Here is a 17,605-nt window from a genome sequence, read left to right as displayed (position 1 = left end):
TGGTCATAAATTTGGGTTGTAGATGTACTTTTATCAAAGATGACTACCGGAAAATCAAATTCACCTTGCAAAATATATATTTAGAATTTCCTAAAGTTCAACCAAGAGCAGTAAAAAGTTCTGTCCCTCAGTAATAGATATGTAAATCATGAAGACACTGGCCAAAGTGTGTTCAACCCACAACTGGGCATGGCAACTGCGTCAGCAGCTGAGTCGGCTTAAAGAAGCTACAGAGCCGCAGTCAATGCGGTCGATCGGTTTATTCAAAAACTAGTTTGATCTTTGTCGCTTTTTATTTCATGCATATTAATATGGCTGTTTGCTCTATGTTGTTTTTTTTTTTTGGCAGGGCAGGAGGGATCTTCCAAATTTCATTAGCATCGCATGAAATTTAAATCAACGCCTGAAATTAACCTTCAAAACTTCGTTTTCATTCGCGGCCAGATCGCTCGCACATATTTCAATATGCGCCACTTTAATTATGTATTAATTACAAAGACAACAAAAACCCAAACAAGTTTTGGCCGTGCCAAAAATTTGCAAATTTCTGCCGCCCGAAGGCCATCCAGGCAGAAGTCGCCAGACGAGACGAGACTATACGATACGATATGATACGAGACACATCGCATTGCGACGTCCAACGGTGCGTATGGGAAATGTGAAGAGAACAGAGAGAGCCTGTTCTTCCACCTCTTGCGTCATACTTTTCTTTTCATTTCATTTCGCCTCGAACGCGTTATGTATATTCGCAGCCCTACTATAAATATCATATTTAGCATAGTGATCGTATTATGATCCGGGTTCAAGGGACGTTCTAACTTAATAAGTTTATGATTGGAAAAAACCTTAGGAGAGTTTTAGATAGGACAGGCAATTCCTTTCAAAATATTTAAATTTAAGGTTAAAAAATTTGGAATTATACATTTTTATGTTTTTTATTGGCTATATTTAAAATGAAATATTAACATTTCAAACCATTCCTTTTTTGCGTTTGAAAGTGATTTAAAATTTAAAAATGAGAGAACTTCGTTTTTCTTTACAACATGGAAAAATACTGATTAATACTGGGCTACACCAAGAGGTTACATTTAGTTGTGGGGCAGATGATCGCCCTGGGGCTGGAAACCGTTCTCATCGGCAATATAGTGCAGGGTGTAGGTCTGGCCATCGGGAGCCACCCAGCTGACGGAACCACGGACGCTGAGGGCCTCCTGCTCGGTACCGGCGTTCTTCAGCTCAGCCTGCTCCTGGCGGGTGATTCCATCACTGGTCTCGTAACTGAAACCGAAAAGGAGATTTCAAGAATTTTATGCCCTTTGGGTGCTTTACATTTTTCTAATATGCTACTTTATATTTATCATATTCTCGTTACTATAAAAAATATTTATCGATTTTAATTGGAATGTTTTAAACCTTTATTTTTTTTAAGGAAACATTATTTTATGTTTCGTTATTAGAAAAAAATATTTTTGCAAACTTTTCTTCAAAAATCAATTATGTTTTAGGTCTTGACTATATTTGGGTTGTGTAAGTTTCAGTCTCTAAGCATAAATAATAATTTAAAAATTCCCAAGCGAACTTCAGATGCCAATTTTTCTTGTAAGAGGATTTCTAAAGTTGTCACACAACGAGTTCCAGAAAACTTTCAAGGCATCATATTTTACACAGTTAATAATTATTATATTTAATCCTTTCGGAAATTTTTTCTAATCCCTTCCTCACTCACCCGAAGTTGTAGCCATCGGTGCCGATATTGTCGTTGTCGTATCGCAGGATGGTGGCATGTTGAGAGTCATCCAAAGGAGCGGCACTGATCGAGGAAGCCAGAATGAAGGCGCAAATAGCCAGGACACAGAAGCTAGAGGACTGCATGTTTGATTCGATTTTGTATTTGATACTTTTTAAAAGGTCCTGCGTTAGGTTTGTATTTTTAGTTTGCACTGCACGCTCCGGTAGTTAACGAGTAATGTGACGCCCTGTAATGAGTGTTGAGCTATTTATAACTGGCCAGGCCAAAAACTCCAAGTGCTACCAACACACACTAATGTGATCCGTGAAGTTCAGGTGGCCCATAACAAACACCTTAAATGCTAACACAATTATCTACCCATACGCAGATAATTGAAGGCAAATGTATGTGAGCGGCGTGAGTGGCCTAAGCTTTTAATTGAACAAGCCACAAAAATATAAAGACCATTAAGCGTTTGATGTGCGCTCGCATCTCAAATCTCATCTCAATTGCCTCGCCACGGGAGCTGAAAGTAAAATCAGAGCTCAAGATGATGGAGCAAGTGATAATGAAATGTTTGGGCCTCTTCAAAAAACAAATATTTGGCCAATGCGCGTGTTTGCCTACAAGTACACAGATACACACACATTTGGATCTATGGCAATAGGTCAATGGCTATGTTTGCACTTATCAACAAATGGTGATGAAAAAGACTATCCGAACCAGCAAAAACAAAAAATGGGTTGGAAATAAAATCTTCAAGAGAACTGACAAGTGAGCAGTGAGGAAGTGAAGACAAGTTAGGTAGTTATTAAAAAAAATGTTTAGGAAATTGAGCAAAGAACGGGAAGATGAAGTCTGGTGGAATTCCCATGAGCTTAAGTTTTAATAGCCCACTATATTCATACTTTATATCTGTTTTTTTTCCGCATGGCATTCCCTCTACAAAGTAATTCTTTAATTACCCATTTGCAGATCTGCAAATTGTTGGGTGATATCGAAGCATTTCCGCCCTGAGCTCCGGCAACTGCTGACACAATTTCCGATTAAGGCTGGGCGATTTAGCCTCCAAAAGCCTCGAATTAAAACGAATCGAAACGAAACAAAAACCTTAACCACCATTGCTTGTCAGCTGCATTTGCTGTTCAAGTGAAGATGCGGCACGAGAGATTCGAGATTCAAGATTACGCTGCTCATCATCATCTCCATCGTCAGCTCAGCCTGAGTGTTGGTTGATGACCTTAGTCAATAAAATAAAGACGATTTTTTACCAGCTAACCAGACAACAAAAGCCAATACACCAACCGACTCAGCCGACTGAGGCTGGGTTTACCCTACAATACATCGGGGCGTATGCGTAATGCCATTGCAGTTCATTTGCCGGCTTAATATATCATTCAGTAATCTGTGACTAGTGCACAGCAAGAAATATATTCCATTTTATAGTTAGCAAAAAGCTGTAAAGGGATTCAAACGTTCAAATATTTAAGACTAAAATGATTTACATTTTTTTAATAAATTAATTTTAACAAGGAACTCATTAGTTCTAAAATAATTAAAATATTTTAATCATTTTTATTAGCATGATAAATATTTTAAAATAAATTCCTGACAAAATAACAACTAAAGCTAAGCTTTTTCCTATTCTATCACATTTTAGATTTTTTTTCGTGACCCATAGTATAATTATTTCCCTCGGTGTAGACTGACATGTCTAGGCTGAGAAAGGACTGATTATTTTGCAGTTTACGATTGATAAATGAGAGGAGCTTGGGTTAATTGCCTTAAAATGCCCTTTTTTCCACGAAGTTCTCACTTTCGTTGGCAGCTTTGTGGCTTCTTTAATTGTTGTTTGCTTTTGTTTTTTTTGGCAACCTTTGTTGGGTGCTTTTTGGCGTTTATTGAACCGGTTTGGTCAGCAGCTCACGCAGATTGGATAGTGGAGATCGGAGATCGGGGGATCGAAGATCGCAGCTACTCGGTTACCGCATACAGCGTCCACACAGCCAAACGGGTTTGGAAGATACAAATGTATATGCTAATTCGCTGCCTAGAATACAATTCAATTTCGATGGGTGAAAATTTATGCCCCGCCATATATAGATATATACACATATATTTCTATCTATATTTTTATATTATGTATTTAATTTCTATTGTTTGGTCGCCGCCTCCTCCAGCTATTCGGTGGTTTTATGCTTTTATGTCTTATTTTAAACAAAGTCCAAAGCTATCACGTGATCAGTGCTCCACCTGCGGAAGATGTTCGCCCTGGGGCTGGAAACCGTTCTCATCGGCCAAATAGTTCAGCTTATAGTGGACGCCATCGGGTCCCACCCAATTGACGCTGCCCTGGACGGCGATCGCCTCCTCGGGGGTGCCGGGATTTTTCAGGGTGGCCCTCTCCTCACGCGAGATGCCATCGCTGGTTTCAAATCTACAGGTAAATATCTCTGAGTGAATTTATTCAAAGCTTTGACCTTGACCCCCCGGAGTCACCAACTTACGAGAAGGCATAGCCATCGCTCTCCAAGCTGGCGTCGTTCTCGTATCTCAGTATCTGGGCAGTAGTGTCGGCGGCATTTGAGGAGCACGCGCAGAAGCTGGCCAGGATTAGGCCGAGCAGCAGTGTTAATCTGATGGCCATCTGTCACCTATCACCTACCTGTCCTGAGCCAATCCCCGCATGCGACTAACTCGGATTGCGCAAAGGCCGTTCAATATATCCACATGCAATCCATACAAAGCCCAACGCAAACTCGGGCTAATTAACGGAGTGTGTAATAAAATGCGAATATCCAAATGACTCGAACGGCAGCCAAAAAGCAGGCAAATCAAGTCGAAATGAAATTGAAAGCAAACGATGTGCTGCGAAGACGCTCCAAAAAGTTCAAATGGTGTTGCCTTAACCCTCTAAATTCGCTCGAAGCGTTTTATATATGTTTTTTCTCGGCTTTTGTCCACTTGGCTGCGGGTATTAATAATAAAGGGTTCTGTGCAAGAAATTAAGAGTTTTTGAATATCATAAGTATGATTAATAAATATATTTTTCATACTCTACTTTTATAAAATATATTTTTTTAACAGTTTTCAATTGTACGCAACCAAACCCGTTTTGATGTACCTATTTGTATGAGTTTAATGTTCTGAAGCTATTTATTTCGAAATAACGAAAAGCGGATTCATAAAAAAAATAAAATTAACTTCAATCATTTAGTATTTAAACGTACCTAATAATATAGACGGGACCATTTAAAATGTAATTTATTTAAATACACACTTGTAGAAGATATTAATGATGCTTAGGACTTAAATAAGAATTTCGGGGATTTTTTGTACTAGCGATAATGTTATGTACCTATTTACGGCTGCTTCACAAACAAAAATGAATGAAAGGAGTTAAAAGTTGAATAGATCCAAAGTAAATCTATATTCGAATGACATTGAAATTGGAAATGGCAAAGACTTTTTATTAGGCCTCGCTTTCGCCTGCACTTGAGCCAAATTCGATGTGACCCAATTTCCCAGTTTATTGACTATTTCTAAGCCCAACAACTAACGCAACTCATTGCCTGGGCAGGGCGCACTTTGTAGTTAATTTGTTGAAGACAAATGAAATCTGTGTATCTTGTCGCTGGGCAATCAATCAATCGCAAAAGAGTGAGCCGGGCTGAAGCCAAAGGCAAAGCTAAAGCCAAAGCATCCAATCCAGCAACTGGTTAGGTAACGCAGTGTGGGTCAAAGGAAACAAAACGAGAAACTGGTTTCTCCCACTCTCACTCTTTTTAATTTTTTTTTTGGGTCTCGGCTTCTTTTGCTCCGGTAATTGCCATTTACACGCATTGCATTACATGGCCCAAGGAGTATAAATTGGCCACTCGTCGAGGGAATTGCAAGCATTGTCTGACTGCTCCTCGAACCCAGCACTTGAGCCAACTATTCCAACTAAATAACCAAGATGAAGTTCACCATTGCCATCGCCTTCTCCTGCCTCATTGCCTGCGTTCTGGCCGCTCCACCATCCACTCAGCAGGATGCTCAGGTGCTGCGATTCGACAGCGACGTCCAGCCCGAGGGCTATAAATTCGCGTAAGTAAATTTCAGATCCCCAGATTTCCAAGTGTGTCAAGGCCGTTTGCTAACTGGTTTCTCGCCTTTTCTTCTTTACAGCGTGGAGACGAGTGACGGCAAGTCGCACCAGGAGGAGGGCCAGCTGAAGGACGTGGGCACCGATCACGAGGCCATTGTGGTGCGCGGATCCTACGCCTATGTGGGTGACGATGGCCAGACCTACACCATTAACTATTTGGCCGATGAGAACGGTTTCCAGCCCGAGGGCGCCCATCTGCCCAGGGCCGTTCAGTAATTCCTGAACCCAGGTCCCCACGAGGAATCCGATTGAAAGTCATTCGCCAATCAAGTTCCAGTCCAGCATAAATGTGTTAACTATGTTTAAGTTCCGTGTGAAAACATCATAATATTAAAATAACATCCATTCACTTCAAGAATTACTCGCTTTTTATTTTTTTGATTTTATAAATAGGCAGTAAATAATACTTTGGGATATCTTAAAGATGTATTTTTTCTGTACAGAATAATAATAATAATAGAAATTATATAACAATAAAATTAAAAATTCTTCTCTGGCTATTTAAAAGTAAAATATTTTTATTTTTTTGGTTTTATGATAAAGCCAACTATTTACTTCAATCAAATATTCCGACTGCCATTTTTTATAGCATTTTCGATTCATTTCTTCTTTGACTTAATTGAGTTTTAGAGTTTTTAAATCTTTAAATTTAAAAACAACGGTAAAATATCATTCTAAATAAAATGAATACACATTTGTTTTTAAAACTATTTAAATTTTTTTTTAATTAGTCTAATTAATTAGTCATCATAATTGTTATGTTGTTTTACTATGAATAATAGAATTAACATGCATTACAGTTATCTGCTCTTTAGAAGATAAGATGGTCTAAATTATATTTGTACAACTTATTCAAATTTTTATTAACAACTTTTTAATAAACCTTTTGGCGATTGTTTACATCATTTATGGATATTATATTCTTAGGTTTTACATGAATTTTTCGCACCAAAAGTAAATGGTTTTTAATATTTTTAATATTGATAAATATTTTGGGACTTTCATCAGGTTGACCAATAATTTGTAGTGTTTTGAGATTTTCTGTTTATTTCGATTCTATTTATTTTTAAGGAAATGCACTTCTTGATATTTTAATTTTATTCACTGTCAACTTAGAATTTCAAGCCCGAAACAGGCTTCCAATTCGATACACCTGTGATTTCGGGGCTAGTTGCTTCTGTTGCTGCAGGGCAAGTTGTACGTCCCACTCTGCCACAAAATATGAATACCCATGGATTATCAAAAATGTTTGGCTTGTTGTCTTCGACTTGGAAGCGATTGGATTGATTGATTCACGAAAAATGCAAATGATGATGATGAGGTATTTCCTAAAAACGGCGTCGATTTGTTTGCCTTAGAAGTTTTTGTTTTACGTTATTATTTGCGTCGCGGTATGGTTGTTGTGCTTTTTTCATTTCATGATGTTTTTGTGCGTTTTTCAAGCCAATTTGTTGGCTTTGGTGCTCGGCGTGTAATTAGTCATTTTTATTTTCGACTGACTTTTCTTCGATTGGCGGCCTCCGATCCGACCATATATAAACGCCTGGACAGGGCCACAGACATCACAAATCAAGTAACGTTGACTAGCCGTTCGGTCGCAAGTTCCCATCGAATCCTCCTTAAAAACACAAAACAAAACCAATATGAAGTGCACAGTTGCCATCGTTTTCGCCGCCCTCTTCGCCGTCGTCCTGGCCGCCCCCGCTCCCGATGCGGATGCCCAGATCCTGCGCCTGGAGTCCGACGTCCAGCCCGAGGGCTACAACTTTGCGTAAGTCGTAGTAGCAGTACCAGGATTAAGCCAGGATTAAACCCCATTCACCCCCACAGTTTGGAGACCAGCGATGGCAAGAAGCACGAGGAGCAGGGTCAGCTGAAGGATGTGGGCACCGATCATGAGGCCATCGTCGTCCGTGGTTCCTACTCTTTCGTGGCCGATGACGGCCAGACCTACACCGTCAACTACATCGCCGACGAGAACGGTTTCCAGCCCGAGGGAGCCCATCTGCCCAATGTGCCAATTGGCAACTAAGCGAGTACGGATGCGCTAACCGAGAGCTGTTCTATGTATAATGGTTTCTAGTTGATTATTAAATAAACGCGGCAAGAAAATCGAACTCAATCCAGCCTGATTATTTGTCCTTACCCAACTAAAAATTATTCAAATTAACTAACTTTTACCAAACTAAAAAAATTGATTCTAAGCTTTTGAAAAATTCCCCATGAAATCAAAATCAATTTCTAAAATTCAGGCTAAATATTTCCCTATTTCTAGGGAAAATTTATTTACGCACTTATACATCCTTTCAAATTATTATACCATTTATGGTATAATAATATTTTCTTCTTTTGTCTTATATGCAAGTTAGAAAGTTATAATTTTATCAACCTCCCGAGTCGAATGACCTGTGCTACAACACAAGAAAATACAAGAGTCTTAAAAGTAAACAGACACCAACTGAGATTACTGCCAATAGTAAACTAAACCGCAGTGTGCGAAATACGAAACACCTAAAGCCGTTTCCATTATTAGCATGCATTCGTTATAGCAGTAAACAAACTCTTCTTCTGCGGAATTCGAATGATATAAGGTGTATGAAATAAAAGCTCTAAATTGCTCGAAAGATCAGCGACCGGTGGAACCCAGCCCCTTTCATCCCCGCAGCAAGCGCAGCCATCGAATGCAGCCGGTTGGGCGACAATAGTTTGACGTGACCAGTCCAGTTTGACCGGAAACAATGCTGAAATAACGATGCGCTCATTATCGCCACAGATCTACATAAATATTAGCAGAAGTCATTTGCAATCCGCCGAATTCATTGCCACCTTTGACTTTTGCATTTCGCGATTTTCGGCGTATAAAAGCCCCCACCCCATTGCAGTGGAGCATCAGACAGTCCCCAGCTTTCTATCCAGCAACAACATGAAGTTCCTCATCGTTTTCGTCGCCCTCTTCGCCATGGCTGTGGCCCGCCCCAACGAGGCCCAGATCGTCAGGCTGGATTCTGATGTGCAGCCCGATAAGTGGAGCTCCAACCTGGAGACCAGCGACGGCACCAGCATCGTCCAGGATGGTGTCCTCAAGGACGTTGGAACCGAGCACGAGGCCGCCGTTGTCCACGGATCCTTCTCGTGGGTGGATGAGAAGACCGGCGAGAAGTTCACCATCACCTACGTGGCCGATGAGAACGGATACCAGCCCCAGGGCGCCCATCTGCCCGTGGCCCCAGTTGCTTAAACTGTCCTCGATCACAAAACGAAATTTGTTCATTCAGAGACTAAATAAAATTGATTGTTAATTGCAAATAATATGAACGAGTTTTAATCGATTCTGGGATGGTTTACTAAAACCATGGCATAAACAGTGCAAGATGGATTCCAACTAAATCTTCAGCACGCTGCCTAATGATAGCTTATATTTTAAAGTCTAACCAAAATAAAATTTTAACGAGCAAATAATAAGACTTCTATAAGTGTTATTTGTTTTTAAAGTATAAAGGTAAAAGCTATATAAATAAATCAGTGGCGGATCTAGGATTTTGTTGTGGGGGATGATATAAGAACATATTTTTTGTTGCATACTTTTTGAATACCAAAATTCGTTCCATTTTTCACCCGAGTGGGGTGTGATATATCACCCCCCGTGGATCCGCGCATGAAATAAGTATAAATATACCTACTCGTACATCTAAATCTTTGCGTAAATCTTTTAGCGCTTTTACGAATTTTATTAATACATTTTTTTTCAAATACGAGATTTTTCTGTATTATATTTTCATATTTAAGTTTTTTACAAAAATGTCTATATAAAATTAAGAAGTAGAAATTTTTATTAACAATATTTTGGATGAACATTTTTGAGGCTTTCTGGGGCGAAAGAAAGAAATACTGGTTTTCCTTTAGGTTCTGTCAAAAGATTTGTCGAGAACTCTGTCTATTTTACCATCATTTTAATAACACGTAATAATTATACACCCATATATTTTATCACTGTTTTTTTTTTTTAATTTTACTTTTATATTATTGAAATACACTTAAGAACTAACACTATGTTTACGTCAATTGAATAACAATCTTTGCTTATATAAGTATATTTCAAAAATTTGTATTTAAAAATTAGCACTTGGTATTGCGTTAATTATTGCATTTCCTTGCGGGCACTGCCCTATTGACAAGTTATACATACTAAACTTGTAGCACTAAATCTAAAAACCAATGACGAAAATCAAACTAGAAAGTCAGTGAGTTAGCTTTTGCAAGCAGAAGTGTAAATACTCTTCAAAGTATTGGCACAATTTAACTGGTGAATTTGCACAAATTGCTACTTTGCCATAAGAAGAACGAATTATTGCTTTTTTATCCGATAAATTTATTATATTACAAAATTTTATTTAATAATTAGAAGAAATTTGTAAAAAATTATGTAGAAACCATATATGTATTTAAAAAAAAAACACATTTATGCAAATACACCAATTAGTTAAATAAATAAATCGCATTGAAAAGTATTGCAACGTTGACCGAAACAAAATACCCTCTAAAAGGGTATGAAAGTATCAATTGTGACACATTTGCATTTTGCCAAATCTAGAGCTACTTTTGACTTTTTCATTTTGCGTCTTTTGGCGTATAAAAGCGCACACCAAAATGCAGTGGACCATCAGACAGTCATAAGCTATCTATCCACTTCCAACATGAAGTTCCTCATCGTTTTCGTCGCTCTCTTCGCCATGGCTGTGGCCCGCCCCAACGAAGCCCAGATCGTGAGGCAGGATTCCGATGTCGGACCCGACAAGTGGAGCTCCACCGTTGAGCTCTCCGACGGAACCAAGATCGATGAGTCTGGAGTCCTGAAGAATGTTGGCACCGAGCACGAGGCCGCCGTCGTCCACGGATCCTACTCCTGGGTGGATGAGAAGACCGGAGAGCACTTCACCGTCACCTACGTCGCCGATGAGAACGGTTTCCAGCCCCAGGGCGCCCATCTGCCAGTGGCCCCAGTGGCCTAAATTATTTAAAAGACTAAAATAAATTGATCGCTAATTGAAAATATTTCGAGATGATTTTCAATCTGTTCTGGGAAGCTCATAGAAGAGCACAGCATTTGGAATGGGTTATTTTTCTTCCTTGTTTCAGCTGCGCAAAATTCATCAATTTATCAATAATTTTAAATTGATCACAAAAAATAAATTGTTGTTTACATTAAAAATTTTGACAAGAAATAATCTTTATACCTAAATTATGATAGATTTCTAGCTTAGTTTTTTTGCTTCCAATTTATTCACATTTATTTTCTATGTGCATAACAAAACAAAATGAAAAAATTAAATAAACAAAGTCCAATTAAGAAATGAGTGCCTTTTAATTTATTTTATTTATTTTTTCAAATCAAAACTAGTCTACAATATTAAATTTATGGGATAGAAAATGGCACTGGAAACTAAAGTCATTCGGCCTGTATTAAAATATTAACACCATAACTATTATCCATTTTAATTAATCTAATTAAATTAATCATTGCATTAAATAACCTTCAAATGTTTTCCAATAATCGAATAGCTCTAGGAGTTTTGATCTACATGATTTGCGTGAAGTGCTATTATTTGTACCCATTGAATTCTACGTGCTGACTTGTATCAAAGTTAGAACTTTTGTTTAATTTTTAGCAATAAACTTTTTTTTTATATTTGACTATGTCATCAAATTAGTAATACAAATTATTTAAAATTTAGTTCTATTTTATATTTGTTTTAATTAAAAGGTATATGCTGCTTAAAGGACTAAATCCAGAATAAACGTTTATATATTTATTAAAATAAGCCATTATAAACTGTCTACTAGACAGTGTCTACATACTCGCCAAGTACTAAAATTAATTAATTGGCATATTTTGTCAATAAGTTTCTAAGACACCTTTAAGATGGGTTTAACTTGCGATATCATGCTTTATAGATTACATAAATAAAGAAAGTTGTTAGTACCTATTGCTCTAATTATGATTGAATATTTGAATAAACTGATTTCCTTCTATACGGTGCAAACATCTGGTTTAATACCTTTGAAAGTGTGTATATGTGCAAATATTAGCAAAAACTTATTAGCATTTTGCGAATTTCAATGCTACTTTTGGCATTTGCATTTCGCGATTTTTGGCGTATAAAAGCCCCCGCCCAACTGCAGTGGATCATCAGACAGTCAAAAGCTTTCTATCCTACAACATGAAGTTCCTCATCGTCTTCGTCGCCCTCTTCGCCATGGCCGTGGCCCGCCCCAACGAGGCCCAGATCGTGAGGCTGGATTCTGATGTGCAGCCCGATAAGTGGAGCTCCAACCTGGAGACCAGCGACGGCACCAGCATCAACCAGGATGGTGTCCTGAAGAACGTTGGCACCGAGCACGAGGCCGCCGTCGTCCACGGATCCTACTCCTGGGTGGATGAGAAGACCGGAGAGCACTTCACCGTCACCTACGTCGCCGATGAGAACGGATTCCAGCCCCAGGGCGCCCATCTGCCAGTGGCCCCAGTTGCCTAAATTATTTAAAAGACTTAAATAAATTGATCGTTAATTGCAAAAGCTTAAGAGCGTTTTTATTTATTGGTGGGATAGAAAATCAGGCCATTTCGGATATATCAGGCCCATGAAGATACCGATACGAACAGCTAAATGCTTTCCGATGGTACAACGTTTTAGTCACTTTATTTGGACATGGTTAAATTTAAAATGCATTTTATATAAAAAGTTTTAAAGTCAGGTGCTTTAAACAAATAAATAAATAATTTAAATAACCTATTTAAAAAAAATGTATAAATTTACTTTTTAACATTTTTAGGTATGTAAATTAAGAACATTCCAATAAAAGTAAATAGATAGAACCAGTAGCGGATCAAGAATATTGTTGTGGGGGGTGATATCAGAACAACTTTTTTGTTACATACTTTTTGAATTCCATTAATTTTTCACCCGATCCACTCCCTGTGGATCCGCGCATGGATAAAACTTATGATAAAGGAGAAAGAAATATATTTATAGTTGTTGTCAAGACAAAATGTTCATAAATGAACACCAGCGTTTATCGATTTCAGTTTTTTTTGTACAGATTGCGTGTTTTAATCTAAAGAATATTTTTGTCATCTTTCAAGAAAACCCGATGCTGGGTGAAGATAATTTTCTTGGTTGTATGACTTTATGACTTTTTTTATTGTTTTGTTTAATTTCCTAATTCAAAATAATATTAGATAAAATTTAACTTTATTTTTATTAGCTTTAATTCTTACATTTATGACATTATTTTGTTATAATTTTATTAATTTTGAAAATATATAGACAAATTACAGGTACAGGTACAGGGTACAACATACTTTTATTATTTCTTTGTAAATAATCAAAAAAAGTAGTTTGTTTAATTTGAAAAAATCGACATATGTTTTACTCTAAAACTATATATTAAAAAAATTTATATATACTTTAAAATAAAAATATTTTTTACAAATACCTTAAAAAACTTATATTCAACGCAAATATAAATAATATGGCTTTTTCATGCACCATGCTCAGTGTACCCACTCATTTAAAACTAAATATGAGTTAAATTGATGTGCACAAGCGATGAACTTGCCTCCTATGACTATATGGAAATCAGCAGCATGATCTTGGCCTTAGCTGTTGTGTTAGCAAGTTGTTTGTATGCGGATGCACTGGCCCAGCTGGTTCGGCGACACTACTTCGGATTCAGTTTCGCTTTCTGCTTGAGCTTTAGCTTCAGTTTCAGCTGCTGGCTTGGTTACTGGAGTGCAGCCCGCTGATTTAGTTTCCAGTTTGACCGGAACAAATGCAAATAAATTCGCGATACTATTGTCCAAGCATTAATATCCGTTGGCATAATTTTGGCGAATTCGCTCAATGTCATATCTCACCTTTGACTTTTGCATTTCGCAATTCGCGAATCGTATAAAAGTCTCCGCCCAAATGCAGTAGAGCATCAGACAGTTCCCAGCTATCTAACAAACACTACCCAACATGAAGTTCCTTATCGTTTTCGTCGCCCTCTTCGCCATGGCTGTGGCCCGCCCCAACGAGGCCCAGGTCCTGAGGCAGGATTCCGATGTCGGACCCGACAAGTGGAGCTCCACCGTTGAGCTCTCCGACGGAACCAAGATCGATGAGTCGGGAGCTCTGAAGGATATTGGCACTGAGCACGAGGCCGCCGTCGTTCACGGATCCTACTCCTGGGTGGATGAGAAGACCGGTGAGAAGTTCACCGTCACCTACGTCGCCGATGAGAACGGTTTCCAGCCCCAGGGCGCCCATCTGCCCGTGGCTCCCGTCGCTTAAGTTGTTCCCCAAATCGATAAAAATAAATCAAATTGCTTAAAACTTAATAGGACTCGCTCTTTTTATTTAGGATTAAGTTCTTTGAATATGAAAAGAAAGCAAGAAAGATTTTTACATTACAAATTTACAAATTAATTTGTACACTTGATGTCAAACCATACAGCAATAATATTTGCGATGAAGCCATTTTCATCTTTGGAAAATACACTCTAGGTTTAAAGTTCCTTTTACAAATGTTTCACAAATGCATCGCAAAATACGCGCGATAGGCTATCACGTTTCAATTGTTAAAACAAACTTATGGTTGTTCATTAATTAACATACCGGCTTGTGCGACTTTTTCAGATGTAACTTCTGTTTTGTTTTTTCATTAATCATAACAGGTCATCCAATCGAGAACACCCATGTATATTAACAAGCATCTACTTTTTGGTCACCAAGCAAAGCATATTTATTATTCACATTCAGTAGGTTTTTTTTTTATCTTTTCTGTTTCTCGTCGTTTGCTAGACATTAAACTAGTTTGGCCCGCCAAATGGCTGAAGATGAGCTTACTATAAATACGCGGAGATTAGGCCCTAATTGGTATAGTAATCTTTGAGTCTTCAACGAACTACAACGCCTTCAACATGAAATTCGTCATCGTCCTGTTCGCCCTCTTCGCCGTGGCTCTGGCTGCTCCTGCCGCTCCTGGAGGAGAGGCTCAAATCCTGCGATCGGAATCCGATGTTGGACCCGAGAGCTTCAAATACGAGTAAGTTTATTGAGAGCTGCCTCATAAGGATGACTAACTTACTCCTCCTTCCTCCTTCTTAGCTGGGAGACTAGCGATGGTCAGGCTGCTCAGGCCGCAGGTCAGCTGAAGAACATTGGATCCGAGAACGAGGCCATCTCCGTCACTGGATCCTACCGTTTCGTTGCTGATGATGGTGTCACCTACGAAGTCACCTACATCGCTGACGAGAACGGTTTCCAGCCCCAGGGTGCCCATTTGCCCGTTGCCCCCGAGGCCTAAGTTTAAGGAGTTAAAATAAATTGTTTATAAAAAAATACTATTTTGTTTGGCTTTTAAAACGAAATACTTGGGAACAGTACCGAAATGGGTGTTGAGAAAAAGGTAATCCAATCATTATAAAAGGAAAGCAATACAATTAACTCTACACCTCTAAAAATGTTATTAAGTTTTTAGAAATCCTTCCTTTAAGTCAGACAGCATATAAATTAAGGAAAAACGTGTAGTTGTTAAAAAATTAGTTTTTGAATAGACAAAACTTTTTTTGATAGAAATTTTTAAATTGAAAATGTCTGCACACCGAATGTGACAATTCTTAAAATATATTTGTTTGTCACTGCATTTCAAAAACATCTCTTAGTGTTTTTTATTGATATGTGGACAGCCCATATTACTATTATTTTATCGATCTTGAATAATATAAATTTAAGGAGAAAACAATGATAAAAAAGGTTACAACATTTCTTTTTGGGAAAGTTTCATCGCAATTGCTTTAAAACTGAGAGACTAGTTCTCATAGAAACGGACAGGAGGACATGGCTAGATTGACTCTGCTATTAGTGCTGATCAGTGGCGGATCTGGGATTTAGTTGTGGGGGTTGATATCAAAACAATTTTTTTGTTGCATGCTTTTTGAAAACCAAAATTCTTTTCATTTTTCACTCTAGTGGGGGGTGATACATACCCTATATCACCCCCCGTGAATCCGCGCATGGTGCTGATCAAGTATATATTTACTTTGCTTAGTACACTCATAGAAATTTTTACCCTAAATCGCCCTAAAAAACTGACTTTTCGCCCGTGGATTTAGAAAATCGCCCATAAATCGTATCCGCTGGCGATTCGCCCGTGTATTTAGAAAAATTTTCTAAAAAATCCCGATGGAAATTTGGTTTAATTTAGGGTGATTTTTCTTGAATTAAGAAATATTTTCCTGTTTTTAGGGTGATTTGCCCTAATTTTAAGGTGTATTTTTCTAAAATTAAGGGCGAATTTTCTATTTTTAAAGGCAAATGCCCTTAAAAATTAGACAAATTAAAAAAAATCGTGTTTGAGCATGCTTAACTGAATTTGGGAAGCATGTATTTTAATCGTGTATATTCTGGGAACTGGGACTGCTTTAATTAAACAACACCGGCGGAGGACACCGTTTCATATTATTGTATTGGTGTGTAGCTTATATGGGAGCTGCGCTAAGAGGGGGGCCCGATCTATACAGAACAGCCGTTAGAACTGAAAAATCATGTTTGTAAACGAATTAGGGAAATAAATATGAGGAGAAAAAACAACTTACTTTTTTTGGTCATTGCGAGAATCGAACCCACGACCTCTCGGTTTAGAGTCTAACGTTCTACCGCTGCACCACAGACCCAACGCGCAAGACGACGAACAAACTCTGCACACATCTTATTTTCTTGAGGTCTACGTTATAATTTGACAAAAGGCAACTAAACCGTATATTTTTTTCCTGACGACTGTGACAATTAGTCCCGTTTTCTTGCCCGCAAACACAAAGTATGCTTTTAACTCAGATTTCCCATACGTTTTTAAGGTTTAAAGACTACTTTAATTAAAAATTCGGACGAAAAAATGTCCTTAGTGTTTAGTCCTTATAATGTTTACAAAAAAAAAAAACATAAAAATCAAGTTCAATCACACAGGGTTCGAACCCACAACCCCACGACCTTAGTCCTCATATAGCAAAGTTGAAAGCGCAAGTGATTAGACCGCTGGGCTACCGAATTTCACACTTTTGGAGTGATTTTTAAGGCGAATCGCCCTTGTATTTAGAAAAATTTTAGAAAAAAAAATTAGGGCAATTCGCCGTTGGATTTAGAAAAGGTCAAAACGAAGCAATTCGAAAAAAATCGCCCTAAATATTAGAAAAATAGAAAAATTAACCCTAAAAATATTTTTTTATGGTTACCAGCCTTGAGTTTATGGCAAATTTGTCATGAAAATAGAAAATTTTTTCTCAGTTCAACGGCGAAAATTTTTTTAGGGCGATTTTCTAAAATGTAGAAAATTATTTTTATGAGTGTAGGAAACGTCTCCATCACAGCGTTGCAAAATTTTGAATGAAATAATAATACCCTCTGCAAGGGTATACAAAAATAAGACTATTAAGTTTGATATTTTATGGAAGTTGTGCATGATTTGTGCGTTACAAAGAGATTGATGCGTCAAAGCATATGATCAAATTACAGCAACAACATTAAGGTCTCATCATGGTACTTTTTGATACACTTACAAAGTTTGGGTTTCCTCTAATGACGAATGCATCAACAAAACACGTGGTAGGCTGCATATATTTGTTATCACGTTTTAATTGTCAAAACAAACTCATCACTACTCTTTGATTTCCATAACTGCTTTTGTAA

General features: G+C 37.9%; 9 protein-coding genes across 9 annotated transcripts; 7 read left to right on the top strand and 2 right to left on the bottom strand.

Annotated features, from left to right (window-relative positions):
• Window positions 1–959: 959 nt before the first annotated feature.
• On the bottom strand, window positions 960–1,874 carry Cpr65Av (Cuticular protein 65Av). Its single transcript, XM_017155030.3, has 2 exons — window positions 1,727–1,874; window positions 960–1,278 (listed from the first exon to the last, which is right to left on the bottom strand). Exons 1-2 carry the CDS (start codon window positions 1,870–1,872, stop codon window positions 1,089–1,091), a joined length of 336 nt encoding a protein of 111 aa, XP_017010519.2. The 5' UTR covers window positions 1,873–1,874; the 3' UTR covers window positions 960–1,088.
• A 1,950-nt stretch (window positions 1,875–3,824) lies between these two features.
• On the bottom strand, window positions 3,825–4,551 carry Cpr65Aw (Cuticular protein 65Aw). The gene is made up of 2 exons (XM_070215506.1): window positions 4,237–4,551; window positions 3,825–4,166 (listed from the first exon to the last, which is right to left on the bottom strand). The coding sequence occupies exons 1-2, from the start codon at window positions 4,374–4,376 to the stop codon at window positions 3,971–3,973; spliced, it is 336 nt and encodes a 111-aa protein (XP_070071607.1). The 5' UTR covers window positions 4,377–4,551; the 3' UTR covers window positions 3,825–3,970.
• Window positions 4,552–5,631: 1,080 nt separating this feature from the next.
• On the top strand, window positions 5,632–6,248 carry Lcp65Ad. Its single transcript, XM_017155029.3, has 2 exons — window positions 5,632–5,818; window positions 5,900–6,248. Exons 1-2 carry the CDS (start codon window positions 5,688–5,690, stop codon window positions 6,093–6,095), a joined length of 327 nt encoding a protein of 108 aa, XP_017010518.2. The 5' UTR covers window positions 5,632–5,687; the 3' UTR covers window positions 6,096–6,248.
• Window positions 6,249–7,458: 1,210 nt separating this feature from the next.
• Window positions 7,459–7,996, top strand: LOC108066492 (larval cuticle protein 65Ag1-like). The gene is made up of 2 exons (XM_017155026.2): window positions 7,459–7,650; window positions 7,710–7,996. The coding sequence occupies exons 1-2, from the start codon at window positions 7,523–7,525 to the stop codon at window positions 7,909–7,911; spliced, it is 330 nt and encodes a 109-aa protein (XP_017010515.1). The 5' UTR covers window positions 7,459–7,522; the 3' UTR covers window positions 7,912–7,996.
• Window positions 7,997–8,802: 806 nt separating this feature from the next.
• On the top strand, window positions 8,803–9,117 carry LOC108066516 (larval cuticle protein 65Ab1). The gene has a single exon (XM_017155051.2). The coding sequence runs from the start codon at window positions 8,803–8,805 to the stop codon at window positions 9,115–9,117; it is 315 nt and encodes a 104-aa protein (XP_017010540.2).
• A 1,360-nt stretch (window positions 9,118–10,477) lies between these two features.
• Window positions 10,478–10,888, top strand: LOC108066506 (larval cuticle protein 65Ab1-like). The gene has a single exon (XM_017155041.3). The coding sequence runs from the start codon at window positions 10,574–10,576 to the stop codon at window positions 10,886–10,888; it is 315 nt and encodes a 104-aa protein (XP_017010530.2). The 5' UTR covers window positions 10,478–10,573.
• Window positions 10,889–12,097: 1,209 nt separating this feature from the next.
• On the top strand, window positions 12,098–12,412 carry LOC108066514 (larval cuticle protein 65Ab1-like). Its single transcript, XM_017155049.2, has one exon. It carries the CDS (start codon window positions 12,098–12,100, stop codon window positions 12,410–12,412), a length of 315 nt encoding a protein of 104 aa, XP_017010538.1.
• Window positions 12,413–13,897: 1,485 nt separating this feature from the next.
• On the top strand, window positions 13,898–14,212 carry LOC108066511 (larval cuticle protein 65Ab1-like). The gene has a single exon (XM_017155045.1). The coding sequence runs from the start codon at window positions 13,898–13,900 to the stop codon at window positions 14,210–14,212; it is 315 nt and encodes a 104-aa protein (XP_017010534.1).
• Window positions 14,213–14,810: 598 nt separating this feature from the next.
• On the top strand, window positions 14,811–15,253 carry LOC108066484 (larval cuticle protein 65Ag1-like). The gene is made up of 2 exons (XM_017155017.3): window positions 14,811–14,966; window positions 15,029–15,253. Exons 1-2 carry the CDS (start codon window positions 14,842–14,844, stop codon window positions 15,225–15,227), a joined length of 324 nt encoding a protein of 107 aa, XP_017010506.1. The 5' UTR covers window positions 14,811–14,841; the 3' UTR covers window positions 15,228–15,253.
• The last annotated feature ends 2,352 nt before the right edge of the window (window positions 15,254–17,605 follow it).

The sequence above is a fragment of the Drosophila takahashii genome, chromosome 3L (assembly GCF_030179915.1).
Source record: "Drosophila takahashii strain IR98-3 E-12201 chromosome 3L, DtakHiC1v2, whole genome shotgun sequence".
NCBI classification, from domain to species: domain Eukaryota; kingdom Metazoa; phylum Arthropoda; class Insecta; order Diptera; family Drosophilidae; genus Drosophila; species Drosophila takahashii.
This window is presented reverse-complemented; position numbering and strand designations above follow the sequence as displayed.

What these genes read in the sequence shown, in the direction of transcription:
- Cpr65Av (XM_017155030.3), bottom strand. Translation starts at nt 1,872, where the DNA reads ATGCAGTCCTCTAGCTTCTGTGTCCTGGCTATTTGCGCCTTCATTCTG. An exon ending in ACCGATGGCTACAACTTCGG is followed by an intron (nt 1,279 to 1,726) that starts GTGAGTGAGGAA and finishes TTTCGGTTTCAG; the next exon opens with TTACGAGACCAGTGATGGAA.
- Cpr65Aw (XM_070215506.1), bottom strand. Translation starts at nt 4,376, where the DNA reads ATGGCCATCAGATTAACACTGCTGCTCGGCCTAATCCTGGCCAGCTTC. An exon ending in AGCGATGGCTATGCCTTCTC is followed by an intron (nt 4,167 to 4,236) that starts GTAAGTTGGTGA and finishes ATTTACCTGTAG; the next exon opens with ATTTGAAACCAGCGATGGCA.
- Lcp65Ad (XM_017155029.3), top strand. Translation starts at nt 5,688, where the DNA reads ATGAAGTTCACCATTGCCATCGCCTTCTCCTGCCTCATTGCCTGCGTT. An exon ending in CCCGAGGGCTATAAATTCGC is followed by an intron (nt 5,819 to 5,899) that starts GTAAGTAAATTT and finishes TCTTCTTTACAG; the next exon opens with CGTGGAGACGAGTGACGGCA.
- LOC108066492 (XM_017155026.2), top strand. Translation starts at nt 7,523, where the DNA reads ATGAAGTGCACAGTTGCCATCGTTTTCGCCGCCCTCTTCGCCGTCGTC. An exon ending in CCCGAGGGCTACAACTTTGC is followed by an intron (nt 7,651 to 7,709) that starts GTAAGTCGTAGT and finishes TCACCCCCACAG; the next exon opens with TTTGGAGACCAGCGATGGCA.
- LOC108066516 (XM_017155051.2), top strand. Translation starts at nt 8,803, where the DNA reads ATGAAGTTCCTCATCGTTTTCGTCGCCCTCTTCGCCATGGCTGTGGCC.
- LOC108066506 (XM_017155041.3), top strand. Translation starts at nt 10,574, where the DNA reads ATGAAGTTCCTCATCGTTTTCGTCGCTCTCTTCGCCATGGCTGTGGCC.
- LOC108066514 (XM_017155049.2), top strand. Translation starts at nt 12,098, where the DNA reads ATGAAGTTCCTCATCGTCTTCGTCGCCCTCTTCGCCATGGCCGTGGCC.
- LOC108066511 (XM_017155045.1), top strand. Translation starts at nt 13,898, where the DNA reads ATGAAGTTCCTTATCGTTTTCGTCGCCCTCTTCGCCATGGCTGTGGCC.
- LOC108066484 (XM_017155017.3), top strand. Translation starts at nt 14,842, where the DNA reads ATGAAATTCGTCATCGTCCTGTTCGCCCTCTTCGCCGTGGCTCTGGCT. An exon ending in CCCGAGAGCTTCAAATACGA is followed by an intron (nt 14,967 to 15,028) that starts GTAAGTTTATTG and finishes CCTCCTTCTTAG; the next exon opens with CTGGGAGACTAGCGATGGTC.